This window comes from Hyperolius riggenbachi, chromosome 3, assembly GCF_040937935.1.
Source record: "Hyperolius riggenbachi isolate aHypRig1 chromosome 3, aHypRig1.pri, whole genome shotgun sequence".
Lineage (NCBI taxonomy): Eukaryota > Metazoa > Chordata > Amphibia > Anura > Hyperoliidae > Hyperolius > Hyperolius riggenbachi.
This window is the reverse complement of record NC_090648.1, coordinates 473,172,396-473,188,173: the sequence shown is the minus strand read 5'-3', so window position 1 is coordinate 473,188,173 and position 15,778 is coordinate 473,172,396. Positions and strand designations below refer to the sequence as shown.

Sequence of the window (15,778 nt, the reverse complement as noted above, 5' to 3'; positions counted from 1 at the left end):
AAAATGCAGCCCCATGACTTGACGCCAATTGGCGTTAGGCGGTCCTGGGGCAGCCGCCGTGACCACGCCCATTGGTGTGGGGCGGTCTTTAAGTAGTTAAAGAGGCACTGTAGTGACCTATAGTAGGATGCAGTATATTATTCAGGATACCAACTTTTACAGAAATGTTCTTGGTTTCAGCATCAGTACCACTTCCTATAGCTATATATTGCTCTATATGTAGCCCCGCCCTCCCAGTGAAGTTTAGCCCCACGTCTAATGATCGGGGATTGATAAAGATCCAGCATGCCGGCCCTTTAGCAGATGTCGTGTGGCCGCTATACACACGCTGGAATTGCTCACAATTATTGACAGAGGCTTTCTTTATTGTCCACCACGGCAGAGTTCATGCCAGTGTGTGCCCATAGCGTTATAGTGTACAACCCTCTTTATAGTGCATTAGAAATGTATGCAGCATAAACAGCAGGTAACTTATAAACGGTGATGAGCAAAAACGACGATACTCTTTTTGCATGAATTTTCTGCAAAAATAATGTAACGTGACTTTCGAGCGAAAATGCCATTGAAAAATAATTTCGTAATAAGGTTGTTTTTTTCCCTCAAATTTTCACATAAAAAATAAAATTGTTTGCAAATTTTCACTGTAAAAATAATTTTCGCATCGGAAAGAAAAAATGGTTTCCTTTAACCATATTGCACAAGATACTATGCATTTTAGAAAAAAATTTCTTGGAATTGAAAATGGCATTTTCGGTGGGAAAATTACTTTGGCGAGAATTCCGGGCTGTGGAGTTGGTACAAAAATCATCCAACTCCTCACTTTATGAAACCACCGACTGCAGGTACCCAAAATTGAGACTCCTCAACTCCAACTTCTTAGTCTAACACTTACTAGATCTGTGGAGTTGCTACAAAAATCATCCGACTCAGACTCCTCAGTTTATTGAAACCACCGACTCTAGGTACCAAAAACTGCTCTGACTCCTCGACTCCGACTCCACAGCCCTGAATAATTTACACGCAACACTGCTTATGAACCTGTTCATTCTACAAGGCTTCAATTTCCGCTACTCTAATGTATAACCTGTACATGTCCCGAGCCTGACTCTCTGCCTTTCTCCTATTGCTGGCACAGGGACCGATGCTGAGGATGAAGGGGATGACCTCCTCCTGTCCTATGTCAAGCAGTTCTGGTGGTTCCCCCACATGTGGAGTCACATGCAGCCCCACCTGTTCCACAACCAATCGGTGCTGGCAGAGCAGATGTCCCTGAACAGGAAGTTTGCTGTGGTGAGTGCGTCTCTCTGGCATTACAGCCGAACCGGAGTCTAGAAGCGATTGTCCCCAATTTCTCTATTGTTCTCTCAGATCCCTCGGGTTTTCTCACCGTCTTTATTTTCACATTAAGCTTCTGCTCTCCAGAAGATGACTAGCCTGGGGACGTGGTACAGCACACAGGAAACAATGGGATTTATTTCCAAAGTGTATTACTCCAGTCACAGAGAAGGACACGTACAGCCTTTAGTGGGGCCAGACAGAAAAACAAAAGCAAATTATGAAATGTGGCTTTTTTAACCCTTTCCAATCCATTATCAGCTTTTGGCTCAGGGGCCCTGGGGGGAATTTTGGCTACAGCAAAGGGCCCCTAATGCCACTATTTGGTTTGGGGGGGGGGGGGGGGGGTTTGTCTGGGGCCTAGGGGCTCCAATGTTACTGGAACCGGCCCTGTGTCAGGGGGAGGGTGACACCAGCTTGCACGCTGTAGCTCCGCCTCCCTTGTAGTGCAGCAGAGTCATTTTGTTATTACGTGGAGCTGTATAGTGCTGGTCCAACATTTTGATCCACATAGCTTGCCGATGTATTGGGCTATATCTGGCAACACCCCCCTTATTGACAGCCCAAATGTGCCCACATAATATTTAGATTGCATGGCGGAGGATCGGGCTGGCGGTGAGCAAGGTGTCGGACTCGGTCTGGATTTTATCTGGCAAGAGCGCCACCTAGTGGCTGCCATTTTTCCCATGTCAGACTGTGCCTGTTATTGGACCTATGCGGGAAAAGGCCAATGTTGGATGTAGTCAGGCATAGCAGGGAAAGGCGTAACAGGGACCCTGTGGTGGGAGGGATATGGAGGCTGCCATATTTATTTCTTTTTAAAGAATGCCAATTGTCTGGCTGTCTTGCTGATCTTTTTAACTTCAGTAATGTCTGAATCGCACCCGAAACAAGTTTACAGCTAATATGTCCAGACTTTAATCCCAGCATCTGATATTCGTTGTGGGTCTGAGGCTAAAAGTTGTAAAGGGAATGTCTGAGCTCTTCAAAAAAAAAAAAATCTACTTAACCAGGGCTATGTCCCACGCCGCAGCTCCACTTTTAGCCGCTGGCTAGTGGCTGCCAGTCAATTGCACTTTTACACTTTACTTTTTTTTTTTTCCCGCAATGGTGGCCCTTAATGTTGTAATAATTTTTCTATAACTACTTTAGTGCCGCAGGTTCTGCCCCCTTTACAAACCAGAGCCTTTTATTTAATTCACGTCTTCCTGATCACTGTGATTGGCTCACCGTGATCAGGGGACCAGAAGCCAATGAAAACAGCTCCTGACCAAGTTCTGTGCCAGCGGTGATGCGCAATCCTGTCCATGGGAACCACCGGCGTTAAAACTGCACTGTATCAGGCTTAGGCAGCCACAGCTTTAGGCATCATAGTTTTAACATTCGGCGGTCTCAAATAGGTTAAGCATGAAAGACACCATCTTTGCAGCAAAACATTTACATATTTGATTCCCCAAGATGGTGCCGCATAGGTAGCCACGGCCACAGGGCTCTGGCCACTTTTCTACTATTTTTACTTTTTTTTTTGTTCCCTTCCTTTTACCTCTGTTGCCCCCTATTCCCCCCCTATCCTACCGGGGAGGATGCGGGGACACTGGAGAGCTGGCATTCTGCATCAACCGCGGGACTGCGGACTGTCAACTGATCGGGTGGTCCAGCTGATCAGGGCCCACGTGCCCTGAACCGTACTCCACCACCGGATTGCTCCTCACCACTGGCGGAGCTAGCAGTATGGCCAACCTGCTACTGCTGAACCCCGCTGTCATCGCCACTGCTGCTCATCTGCACCGCTCCGGCTCCCCGCACTCCGACGCACCAGCATACGTTACCGGCTCACCACGTGGGAAGGTGTTGCCGGCCCTGTAGCAACCACACCGGCTCTTAGCAGCTGCTCCAGTCTCTTGCCACTGTTTCGCCTCCGCCCGGAATCAAGCCCTTCTCTTAGTCCACGTTACCTGTGTCTGGACCCGCACACAAACAGCTCTCCACCGCCGCTGCCGAGACCAGGATCAGCGCCTTCCCCGTCCACAGGCACGGTAGGCAGCTGATCCCCAGCACAGCCCTGGTCCCAGTCTTCAAGCAGCCCAGCATGGCCTCTGGGAACCGTGCTCTCCTCCACTGCTGCCAGAGCCTCTCCACCACAGGTACAACATAGGGTCAGAAATTCTGCGCTGCACCACCGTGCTGGGTTTCCTGTGCCCGCAGCACCATTGTTGGACTTTAAGCCCCCATACTGGGGCGGCTGACTAGGCCTCAGTCAGCGTGGACCTGTGCTCTCCTCCACCGCTGCCAGAGCCTCTCCACCACAGGTACGACAGGGGTACCAGAAGTCCTGCGCTCCACCACCACTGTGCTTGCAGCCCCATTATTGTACATCAGGCCTCCAAACTGTCCGATTGCACCGACTGGGCTGCACTGAAGGCCACTGGGACATCTAACCATGCCACTAGCCAGCTACAGCAATGCCCAGGGACTATCTCTCTCTTTCTTTCTCTTCTCTCTCTCTCCTCTACTTTTTGATTTTGATTTTCTCTTTCTTTCTCTACTTTTTCTTCTTTTTTTTTTCTCCAATGCCATTCATTGGGGCATCCGAATAGCTGCAGAGACGTTGATCGCTATAGGGAATGTGGCAGCTCCACTCACATAGCACTTGGATGACCCCTCGGGACCCTCCATTAAGTTATATGTATTATGTGTAGGCTTGCCATGTAATTTATATTACTGTTTCGTGTATTTTGCTGTACCATCACGACCCTGTATGTGCCAAAAATAATTCCGGGTACAACCCCCAGTGACTTGGCAAAATGATTCTGATTCAGATTTTTTTAATGTCTCTGTTCCATTTTAGGAGCATGGTATTCCCACCGACATGGGCTACGCTGTTGCCCCGCATCACTCTGGTGTGTACCCTGTCCATGTGCAGCTCTACGAGGCTTGGAAGCAGATTTGGGGGATCAAGGTGACCAGCACAGAGGAGTACCCTCACCTGAAGCCCGCCCGTTTCCGCAGAGGCTTCATCCACAGTGGAATCATGGTGAGTCGGGAGACTTCCATAACAATGGCCTCATCTTTCAGAAGAAACAGGACTCTGATACTCACATTGTTTTGGGTTGAGCACTTGAAGTGGTATCAGATAGCATCTATGGTCTAAAGCATATAATTAACAGCTAAAACCATCTGACGATTTTTCAAGGTACTGGAAGGGTTAAAACCCAAGCTTTTTACCTCATTTAGCAGCTAATAGATAAGCTTGCTTTAGTGACCAGCATTATCAGATTGTTTTGGAAGGGTTAAGGTCCATACACACGTCAGATTTTTTTAAACGACCCGTCGTTTGGACGTCAAATCGGGCGTGTGTACAGTCCGTCGTTCAGCTGATAAGACTGGTCTTGAGCGATCCGGCGAATCGCTCAAGACCAGTCTTATCAGCTGAACGACGGACTGTACACACGCCCGATTTGACGTCCGGACGACTAAACGACGGGACGTCCAAACGACGGGTCGTTTAAAAAAATCCGACGTGTGTATGGACCTTAATAAACTGTGTAAACAAGTTCCTGCTGTATCCACTAAAGGTGGCCATACACTTATAGATTTGCAGCAGATTCGACCATCAGATAGATTTCTGTCAGATGCCTGTCAAGTCTAATCTGACAGGAATCTATCTGATGTGTGCCACACACTAGGAACAGATTTCCAATAGATTTCAGAATTAAATCTATTGGAAATCGATCTAATTGCATTATTGGACCATTAGATCCAATGCAACTCTATGGGGCATGGATCTGCTACCAGCAGCAGATCGACCTAAATCTCCCATCCTGTCAGATGGATCAAATCGAAATTGATCAAAATCGGCCACAAATCGATTGAATGGGGAATTTGATGAATAGATTTCTGATCAATCGATCGATTCTGTAGAATCGATTGATCGATCGATGGCTGAAATTGACCAGTGTATGGGCCCCTTAAGGCCTAGTTGACATTACATGCGTTGCCGTCCATAGTGCGGCAACGTGTGCAGGAGTCCGACACGCACGAACATCAGAAGTGCATAGACTGCACTGTCTGAGGTTCACACTGCATGCGTTCCGTACCAGTGCCGTGCGCGAACGTGCATGCTGCACGCATTTTTTAGCAGTACCCGCGGCTGAGCGAATGGCATCAGCCATGCAACACATACAAACGCAGATGGTTTGCGATCGTACGCATTGCGTTCTGATTGCACAACCATCTGCTAATGTGAACGAGGCCTAAAGGGGCCCATACATTGGTCGATTTCAGCCATTTCAAAAATCGATTCTTCCAAATCAGCAAGACGATTGATTTGCAATCGATTTCAAATAATTTTGATTGATTTGATCTATCTGACAGGATGGAAAATCTAGGTTGATCTACTGCTGGCAGCAGATCGATGGCCCATTGAGTTGCATTGGATCTAATGGTGCAATAATGTAAGTATAGGCAGAGACACGATGACGTCTCTACACCACGTGACCCCCCACCGTGGAGCGCACAGAAGCCGACCTAGCGAGGTCGGCTTCTTCACCGGTGGACACCGGGAGGGAGAGGAGCTGCGGCGAGGGCACCGATCGACTGCCAGGAGCTGGAAGAAGCCCCAGGTAAGTGAAGTTTTTTTTTTTTTTTTTTTTTTTTTTTTTTTTAGCAGCGTGAACATTCCTTTAAAAACGGGAGGTAGTGGTGGACTTAACTCCCTATTGAAGAGTCACATTGTCTAATTCAGGCCAATTTTATTGTGTGCTCCACAAAACAGTGCAACACGTTGCGCAGGTATTCCACCCGCTTCTTCGGGCAGTTAACAGGGAGTAACGGATTACGAGCTCGCTGGCATGGATGCCTCTCACAGATAATCAGGGATTCAGGAGCCTGCTGATTTTTTTTTTTTTTTTTTTAAAGCTTTGCAATATAACCTATTATAATATTCATATAGTTGGGGGGTCTGTAACTGGAAAGGAGGTATAACAAATATTACAGCTCCTCTTTTTCCTATGTGCATGTTAGAGATCAAACCCTATCTCAATTAGACCTAAGAAAAGAGGGCATGTCATCGTTCTCATCGCCATTGAAAGGGACAGGTCTCAAAGCTGGATTCATTAAAGCAAACCTGTGAGGAGGAAAATGTTGAAGAGGCACTGTAGTGACATACAGTAGAATGCAGTAAATAACCACTTTTATGGTAATTATCCTGGTTCCAGCCTCAAAAGCAGTTCCCATAGCTATATATTTCTGTATATTGGATATAGCCCCGTCCTCTGGGAGACCAGGTATATTTTGCACTGACTGTGGAACTCTCAGTAAACAAACGTTTCGCAGAGATTGTTTATAGCGGCAAGACGCAGGACTATCCATCCTCTCCTCCCTCGGGCCACCACTCATAATATCTGGTGCTCAGTTTAAGGACAATAAGATCAAATGTTTTTTAAAGCGAATCCAAACTCTTGCTGTACAAACTGCACAGCACACAGTGAAAAGTTTTTCTTCCTCATATGGTTGCTGAAGAAGTTTCCTTCTCTTTATTCTGTATTTTATTTAGGCAGATCAACTTGTCTAATTTAATTTTTAGTTTCAAAAGAGTTTTATTGATTAATTTTAGTAGATAATCTTGACAGCAGTGGTAAGAGTGTCCGTTTCAGGACAAGACAGATTATATATACAAAAGTAAACAGTCAACATGAACATAACAGGAAACAGGTATGCACATATTCTATGTGAGTGGTAATGTAGCAGGGTTGAGGTATGGAATCCTTTTCGTACAATAAATCCAGCAACAGAATAGCGATCATAGTGAGAAGGCACATGAGCGGAGGCCAATTAAGTCTGAGGCACTCAGCCAGGGCTGCCATGTTTTAATAAAGGTATCAAAAGTGTCGTTAATGATTGCGAGGGTCCTTTCGGATATCATTATGTCTAAGATGATGTTGTCAGTCGCTTGGATGGAGAGCGTTTGCTGCATCCATTGCCTTGCGATGTGGGATCTGGCAGCTTTTGCTATGTGTTGTGCTAGTCGATGAGGCGGGTGTTTCCATTTAGGAGGTTTGTCTCCCAGAAGTAGAAGCCCTGGATCTGGGCCTAGAGCAGTGCCCAGAGCTGCGTTTATGAGTGCGGTGATCCTCGTCCAGTAAGTTTGAACCACCGGGCAAAACCACCACATATGGGACATGTCTCCCACCCTTCCACAGTTTCTAAAACATAGGTTACTTTTGTTTGAATCAATGTTATGTAGTTTTTGGGGTGTAATGTAGGCGCGGTGGAGAATTTTGTAGTTAGTCTCTATGTGGGAGTAGTATGTACTGCCTTTGGTGAGGGTAGTACAGCATTTGGACCATCTTTCTGGGGTTAATGTAATTCCCAGGTCAGATTCCCAGGTCTGCATTACTCTGAGTTTGCTCAGGTCAGAGGGTTGAGAGAGTAGGGAGTATAGCAATGAGATGAGGCCACCCTCTAAGGGTCTAAGGTCACACCAGGCTTCGTAAGAGGTTAGTTGTGGTAGGGGGGAGTTTTTTGGGCCTAGAGTGGTTAAAAAATGGTATATCTGCATTGCTGCAAAATATTCAGATGGTGGGAATTCAACTTTAGCTTTGAATTGGTCCCAGGTTGGTATTTTGTCATTTACCAGTAAGTGTTTGAGATGCGTGATGCCTTTGGATCTCCACCATCTGAAGGAGCGTGGATCAAGGCCTGGGGTAAACATGGGATTACCGTAGAGTGGGAGAAGCTTTGGTATCTTTGTTTGTAGGTTCTTTTTGAATCTGGTTAGTCTCCATATAGTAAGGGAGTGGGCCGACAGAGGGGATTGAGTTTTCACCATTGTGGGGGTTGGATATGTGGACCATTGGAGTGCAGGGAGAGTATAGGGTTGTAGCAGATCCGTCTCCAGTTGAGCCCAAAGTGGGTGGTTAAGATCAGAGTGGATTTGCGCCATTTGGGCTATTTGAGCGGCTCTGTAGTAAGATATTAGGTTCGGAGCTCCCATTCCCCCTCTGGTTCTATTTAGGGTCATTGTTTTACGATCTATACGGCTTTTTTTGTTGTTATTTATAAATTTAAAAATATCTCCCTGGAGACCCTTGAGATGTTTTTGCGTGATTAGTATCGGTATTGTGCGAAACAGGTATAGGATTCGGGGAAGTATATTCATACGTACTACCTGAACTCTGCCTGACCATGAAATAGTTGGGGTATTCCATTTCTGTAGGTCTCTTTGTAGTTGGGAGATCATAGGCTTATAGTTTAGGTCATAGAGGTCTGCAGGGTTAGTTGAGATTTTTATTCCCAAATATGTTATGTATTTATGTTGCAGCGTGAGTCCTAGAGAGGAGGTTAAGTGAGCTGCCTGGGGTCGGGGAACGTTGGCAAATAAGATCTCTGTTTTAGCTATATTAAGGCACAGTCCTGATATAGAGCCAATTTTTATCAGCATCTCTGAATAAACTGCAGGAGACTTGCCGAGGCAGTTCTCCCAATACAGCAAAGTACAGAGGCTTAACTCTTTCATTGCTTCCTGCAAAAGTGAAACCAAGTAAAACTTCAGTTTTTTTTAAGGATTTACATCAATTGTAAATGTGACATTATTTCCCCACAGAGGTTATCATGCTGTAGGCAATCTTTTAGAGCAGGGAGGAAATTCTGAGCTTACTTGCATTTTAAAGGTGCCCATACATTGGTAGATGGGACACCAGATTTGATCAACAACATTAGACTTCATTTGAATTCCGAATTCCAGTAGTACTCTACTCGAAAGCCCATGTCTGGCCGAAACTGGCTGGAGGTCTCAGTCATTGGGATCTCAATACCCCTTCCATCGTGTACCAGGATAGATCGATTTGATAGATGTTGGCTGGAAATCGATTAAAAACAACGATTGAGTGACCATGTTATGGCATCAGTCTCTGCCAGATTTAATCATTATGATCAATGCCTCAAATCGAGTAATGTACGTTGCCATGCAGAAGCCTTAATAACATTCTTGGGTTTCAGCATTTGAACAGTGGTTTTGTGGGATCTTACCTTCTGAAGGGCTTTTCTGTTCTACCTTATTGTTTTGCCGTCCATATTTATGCCCGTCCTGAATTCTCTCCTCCAGGTTCTACCTCGGCAGACCTGCGGCCTCTTCACACACACCATATTCTATAATGAGTACCCCGGGGGGCCTGTGGAACTGGACAGGATCATCAATGGAGGAGAGCTTTTCCTTACAGTACTGCTAAACCCTGTGAGTACCAAATATAAACCTGCCTGGGAGGGGTTTCCGGCCGTGCTGCTTGCTTTCTACCTGTGCATGAGTCATATTGGCATGTAGTCCGTACTGTATTCTCTGTACAGTTGTATGCAATCTCTCACCTGTTCTGAAGCTATGAAAGTTCAGTTTCCAGGCCTATTTTAATGTATGTAATAGTAAATTTGTATTATTGAGCTTTGTGCATTTTATGTCTGTCTGTACTTTTTATGGCTGTACTTTTTGTAGTGCATATATTGAAAGCCCCCTGGACAGCTGGTTCCTGTAAAGCTGATAGTGGAATTTTATTGGAGACACCGAAATCCAACGAGTTGGTAGGAGGGGCCAGTGGCAGCTTGCGGGCTGTAGCTCCACCCCCTGCATGCTCACAGTAGCGTAACATTGTTATCATGCAGTGCAATTTAGGACTGAAGATGATCAAAGTGTCGAACAATGTAGGGTGATGCCACGTCCGGCGGTGGTGCCCCTAAAACATTCCTAAATGCACACACGTAATATTTACATTATGGTGCAGCAGCGAAGGATGAAGCAAGCGGCAATCCAAGCATTGGACTTAGTCCAATAGTGCCACCTAGCGGCAGCCATTTTTACTATGTCGGGTGTGGACCTGAACTCTTGCACAGGACAGAAGGAAAACGGAGAGAAATGTCCTCTGTATATATTGAGAGAGTTTAGCCCAGGCATGGGCAAACTCCGCCCTCCAGCTGTTACGGAACTGCAAGTCCCACAATGCATTTGCCATTATGAGTCATGACCGTGGCTGTCAGACTCCTGCAATGCATTGTGGGACTTGTAGTTCCTTAACAGCTGGAGGGCCAAGTTTGCCCATGCCTGGTTTAGCCTGTCTAATTCCCCCTCATCTGTGACTAAACACAACTGTAATTTGATCTCTCACATGTGTCAGCTGGCTGCCTTAGCAGAGCAGCTAATTTGTTAACACAGGATGTTAACCCTATGTCTGCTTTCATGAAAGCAGGAAGTAGATACTGCAGATGTATTGCAGGATTTGTATCGACTGTAACACAGAAATGTTTTTCTTTAAAGGTTATTGTTGTAATGTTGTTGCTTATCTTTTAGAGCAGAGAGGAAGTTCTTTAAAGGTGGCCACACACCATACAATTTTTTAAATATCTGTTCAATTCAAGAACTGCAATCAATTTTTCTGACTGATTATAACATTTGAAAAATCTGACCAATGTACCACACACATATGTTTAATTGTTTCCCCAATTATAATAAAAATGATTGGAAACTCTGAGAAAATTGCTAGGGTGTGTATATTAATAAATTGGCAATCTAACACACACCATACAATCTTTAGAAAAATTGAAGAAAAATATCTGGCATTCCGGATCGATAAAAATCAAAGAAAACCGGAAATCCAATCGGATTTTTCAGTCGAATGAAAAAAAAAGCTTTCTATTTTTTTCAGGAGATCTGATCGTTTTTATCGAACTGCCGTAAAATCAGATCATTTTATTGTATGAGGTGTGGCCACCTTAAGGCTCAACACACACCATACAATCTTGGTTGTTCAATCTTACCACTTTCATGTAGTATAAGAGCTTATCCAATCAATCATTCAAGGTATTTTCAATCTGTTGGCCCTTATACTACATGGGTTTGGTAAATCTGTACAACCAAGATTGTATGGTGTGTGTTGAGCTTTAATTAGACTGACCTGTGTGAGTTCACAATGTTGCTAGACTGATGCCTGCTGTTTACCGCAGTCACACCGCTTTCACTCGAGTGGCTTGACATTGGGGCTCTTTTCAGTAATGCCGTGTGTCTGCATTGTGCACACTGGCCCCGCCCTATCAGTGCCGCTCTCTGTACAGCACATGCTGGTAGGCAGATAATGCCGCCACTTCAGATGAATTCTTCTCTGTCTCTTTCTTATGCCGCACTGCATGCCCTCCTCACCTGCGCTGTCTATAAGCTCATTTGCTGGCAGTGACATGAGGATGAGAGCTCAGGGCTTAATGTACCGTGCCAGTGCAGCAGCGATGTATGGGGCTTCCAGCGGCTGGGCAGTACTATGCACACTGTGCTGCTGCCATACTGGTGAATACAGCTACTCATGCTACAGAGATCAGGCAGGGTCTGTCTGTTATCTGCTGCCCAGCAGTGCCCTCTGTTCTGTGAGGGGAGGGACTGGGGGTTCTCGATGTAAATGACTGAAAAATATGAACAAAGCAAATTGCAGAAGCTGCAATTGAAGAGTACCCCTGTACAGACCTGAGGTCCCTTTCACACTTGGCTGGTGCGGTACCGCACCACACTGCAGTGAAAGTCTATGGGGATTTCATACGACCGCAGTACGGCGTGCTGCAACAGGAGTGACGTTTTCACAGCTCCCCCAACGCTAGATAGACCTATGATACAGCGCGGTTATACGTCGAGCTGCAGCGATCTGTGGCGGATTGGAAGTCATGTAAGTCTATGGCGATGCAGGGATATTAAAAATAATGGTGCCAGCAGTGTGGCGCACATGCACAAAAACGTATTTTTTACAATACGCTTCTGTGTACTTCTGTATTTCTGAAACAGGAAGTGACTGCAGCAAGCGAGCAGCACTTCGTGTTTAGCCGTCGGCCAGAAGGGGATTACCACGTATTAACGCGATAATCCCTGATGGCCCTTTTTTGGGTGGTTTGGTGCGGCCTCCGGGCCGCCCTGCTGCCCCCAATCCATAGTCTGAAACTAGCCTGAGACTATTGTTTTGTACACACCATGCAATTTCCCATCAGATCAACAGCTCGAATGAATACTTTCTGACAGATCTGATCTGATTTCTGATTGTTTTTCTGATCGATTTTGCACAGAAGTGCAAATCTATCATCTATCATTGCGCAGAAAAAAACTATCATTAATGATCATTAAAGATAACCTGTGAGTGCAGGAAAATAAGTCAGATACTTTCCTTGGCAGACGGAAGCCTCTGAGCCCTCCAGAGGCCCGCCCATGGCACTTCCTGTGACCCTCTGAAAGCTTGCAGCTACTCTACCATCTGTGAATGAGCAAAATGCACTGCACACGGATGCTCTTGTGCACGGCATAATAAAACGAGCACGAGCGGCTTAGTGCCGCCCAAGGGTGCAAGTCATATTGCGCCTGTGCCCATGCCGGTACACAGATGGGAGCATGGCCCTGTGGACCTGTTTGACAAGACCTTGTGGAATAGGTTCGGATGGGGGATGGGGAAGCCTCTGGATTATACAGATGCTTCATTCTACGGAGGTGTGTATTTAGGGCACTTTTTCCCTACAGGTATACCCAAAATAGTCCAATTTTTTAAATATATTTCAGTTAAAGAGGAGCGATCAGCCATACTATCTCAGAACAAAAACACATATATAAGAAGATAAATACAGGTTTTACTTACATAACCTATATATTGCACTGTCCATGTTTGATTTTAGTGATTTTTCTACAGTAAAAAAGAGAATCCTTCTTAGCATTGCCCATTTTAACTGTGGCTATTTTGAAGCCAATCCTGATGTCATTTCCTCCCTTACTCTCCTCTGCCTGATTGTGTATGCATTGCCCGCTCTTCACTATAGAAAGTGCATTGTCTCAGCATGAGAAATATCGGCCAATCATAGAGGAACAGAGGTGTGGGAGGGGAAAACAGGAGGGAAAGAGGCTTCAGCCAATCAGGCTGCATTAGTTAAGTCTGAGGGGAAGTACAAAAGCAAAAAATGACAACCCAGCATGCCCTGCAACTTCCTTTTTGTGTACCAAATTTTGTGTGTACCAAATAAGAGTCAGGTAAACTGGGGAAAGATCATTAATCAACAAGAAAAGTAATTGAGATTTTACCTTTTGGATTGCCTGGTTAGCATCCTTATTGCTTGTTTACCAGATAAAAATAAAGAATTGATTTTTGATTTTACGCCTGACAGTTACCCTTTAAGCACAATTAGTTTCCTACACTGGTCTCAATTCACTAAGGACAGTTCCGTAAAATAATTTAGGTTTATGTTTTTTTTTCCAAATTCACGAAGATTTCCCGCATGCGGTAGAATTTTGGTTATATATCGAAAAAACATGCTTCAATTCACTAAGCCCTGCTTGGTAAGACTCGCCAGCTGTGGAGCAGGTTGGGCAGCAAGCAATCAGTCTTCTCTTACAAGTTTGTGCATGAGACGTTTTATTTTCTGTCCAGTGCATCCCTTTAGATGTGCATCTATGCTAAGTGGAAGGAGCTCTTCTGTGTATCAGTATACAGATATGCACATCTTATGCTGGAAATACACGGGTCGATTCTGGCGCTGGATTCTGCGCCTGATCATTTTGCCCGCTCAATTCTCTTATCTTCCGCTAGTTTTTTGTTCTCTTTCTTTCAGTTCACTCCAATGAGAAATCAAGCGGCAAAATGATCTGTTGGAAATTATCTATCGAGCCATCTTATCAGCTCAGAATCGAGCCGTGTAATCATGGGCGTAACAATAGGGGCTGCAGCCCATGTGCCTGCGGGGGGGGGGGGGGGTCCCCTGGGGCCCGCTCGTTGCCGTTTTGGAGGGCTGGAGGGGTCCCTGCCGAAGTGCAGCATGGCTTTCCCCTCCTGCTGCGACCCCTCCAGCACCCCAAAACAGCCCTGGGCGGATCCCGGGGGGGGCCCCGCTTAAAATTTCTGCAGGGGCCCCAGTGGGTCTTAGTTACGCCCCTGCGTGTAATCCCAGCATAAAGGGATACAGAAAATCCTTCTTAACCTCCTTAGCGGTAACCCCGTGCTGGACACGGGGTAAGCCGCCGCAGAGGATTCCTCAGTCCCTGCTGGGCCCCTCCCCCCCCCCCCCCCCGCATACCCCTTGCGCAGCCTGGCCAATCGCCGCCAGGCTGCGCTATGGGGTGGATTGGGATTCCCTGTGACGTTGATGACGTCACTCCGTTCGTCGCCATGGCGACGGCGGAAGCCCTCAAGGAAATCCCGTTCAGAACGGGATTTCCTTATGGGCAAGCGGCGATCGGACACTACAAGGGGACGCAGCAGGGAGGGGAGAAGCATGTAGCTAGCACTAAAAAAAAAAAAAAAAAAAAAAAAAGTGAAAAAAAACCCTCCCGCGGCCGCGCAGCCGCGGGAATCATACCGCCAGGGAGGTTAAATGTCTTCTTTTCCTGCTCTGTCATTCTGAAGTCCCGGCCACCAGAGTATTGGATCAAATGGGCTGAGAGGCAGGGTTATGTGGCTCTCCCTGTTGGCTGTCTGCTACATCTGTCAATATGTTATTGCTTGGAGATTGTGAGTTATCGACTGGTCAGAGCTGGAAGTAAATACTGAACACTTTTGCTAGATTTACGAATGCTTCAATCTTCGGGAATTGCAATTTCTTGCCATTTCTTGAGATATTTGCTGCACAAGTCAGTAATTTAACTTTTTATTGCGGTAATAGGTTTAGCGAATTGGCATTTGGCAAGGGTAAAATCAGCCATTTCTGCATTACTGAATGCGGTAATGCTTAGTGAATTGAAACCATAGTGAAGTGATCCTAAGGCACCTGCAACTACACATCTTGTGCTCTCAGGAAGTTTCATTGGTTTCAGGTAAAATCTGGACACAGGTCTTTGCTTCCGATCAGGAGCTCTGTCCCACCCTTCCTTTCATCCATAAGCCAGTAAGAAGTGCATCGACTGTTAACTAACCCACCTCAGGAATGTAACTACAGGGACGCAGACCCTGTAGGGAAAGGGGGGGGGGGGGGGGCAGAGCAGTAAGGGGGCTTCACACACTACTACTTAAAGGAATACTGTAGGGGGGTGGGGAAAAAAGAGTTGAACTTCACTGGGGCTTCTAATGGTCCCCCGCACACATCCTGTGCCCACGCAGCCACTCACCGATGCTCCGGCCCCCGCCTCAGGTTCACTTTTGGAATTTCCAACTTTAAAGTCGGAAAACCACTGCACCTGCGCGGCCGTGTCTTCGCTCCCGCTGATGTCACCAGGAGCGTACTGCGCAGGCACAGACCATACTGGGCCTGCGCAATACACTCCTGGTGACGTCAGTGGGAGGGAGGGTGCGGCCGCGTAGGCGCAGTGGTTTTCCGACTTTAAAGTCTGAAATTCCAAAAGTGACCCTGAGGCGGGACCGGAGCATCGGTGAGTGGCTTCGCGGACACAGGATGGCTGCGGGGGACCGTTAGAAACCCCATTTAAGTTCAACTCTTTTTTTCCCCTACCCCCCTA

At 46.3% G+C, this 15,778-nt stretch overlaps 1 protein-coding gene across 3 annotated transcripts in view; it reads left to right on the top strand.

Moving 5' to 3' along the window:
• Positions 1–15,778, top strand: part of NDST1 (N-deacetylase and N-sulfotransferase 1) — a 158,394-nt gene that overhangs the window by 102,976 nt on the left and 39,640 nt on the right. For all 3 annotated transcript variants that reach the window (XM_068278075.1, XM_068278076.1, XM_068278078.1), the window contains 3 exons: positions 1,136–1,290; positions 4,184–4,369; positions 9,440–9,568. In XM_068278075.1, coding sequence (XP_068134176.1) covers positions 1,136–1,290; positions 4,184–4,369; positions 9,440–9,568 — 470 coding nt within the window. The remainder of the gene's footprint in view (positions 1–1,135; positions 1,291–4,183; positions 4,370–9,439; positions 9,569–15,778) is intronic.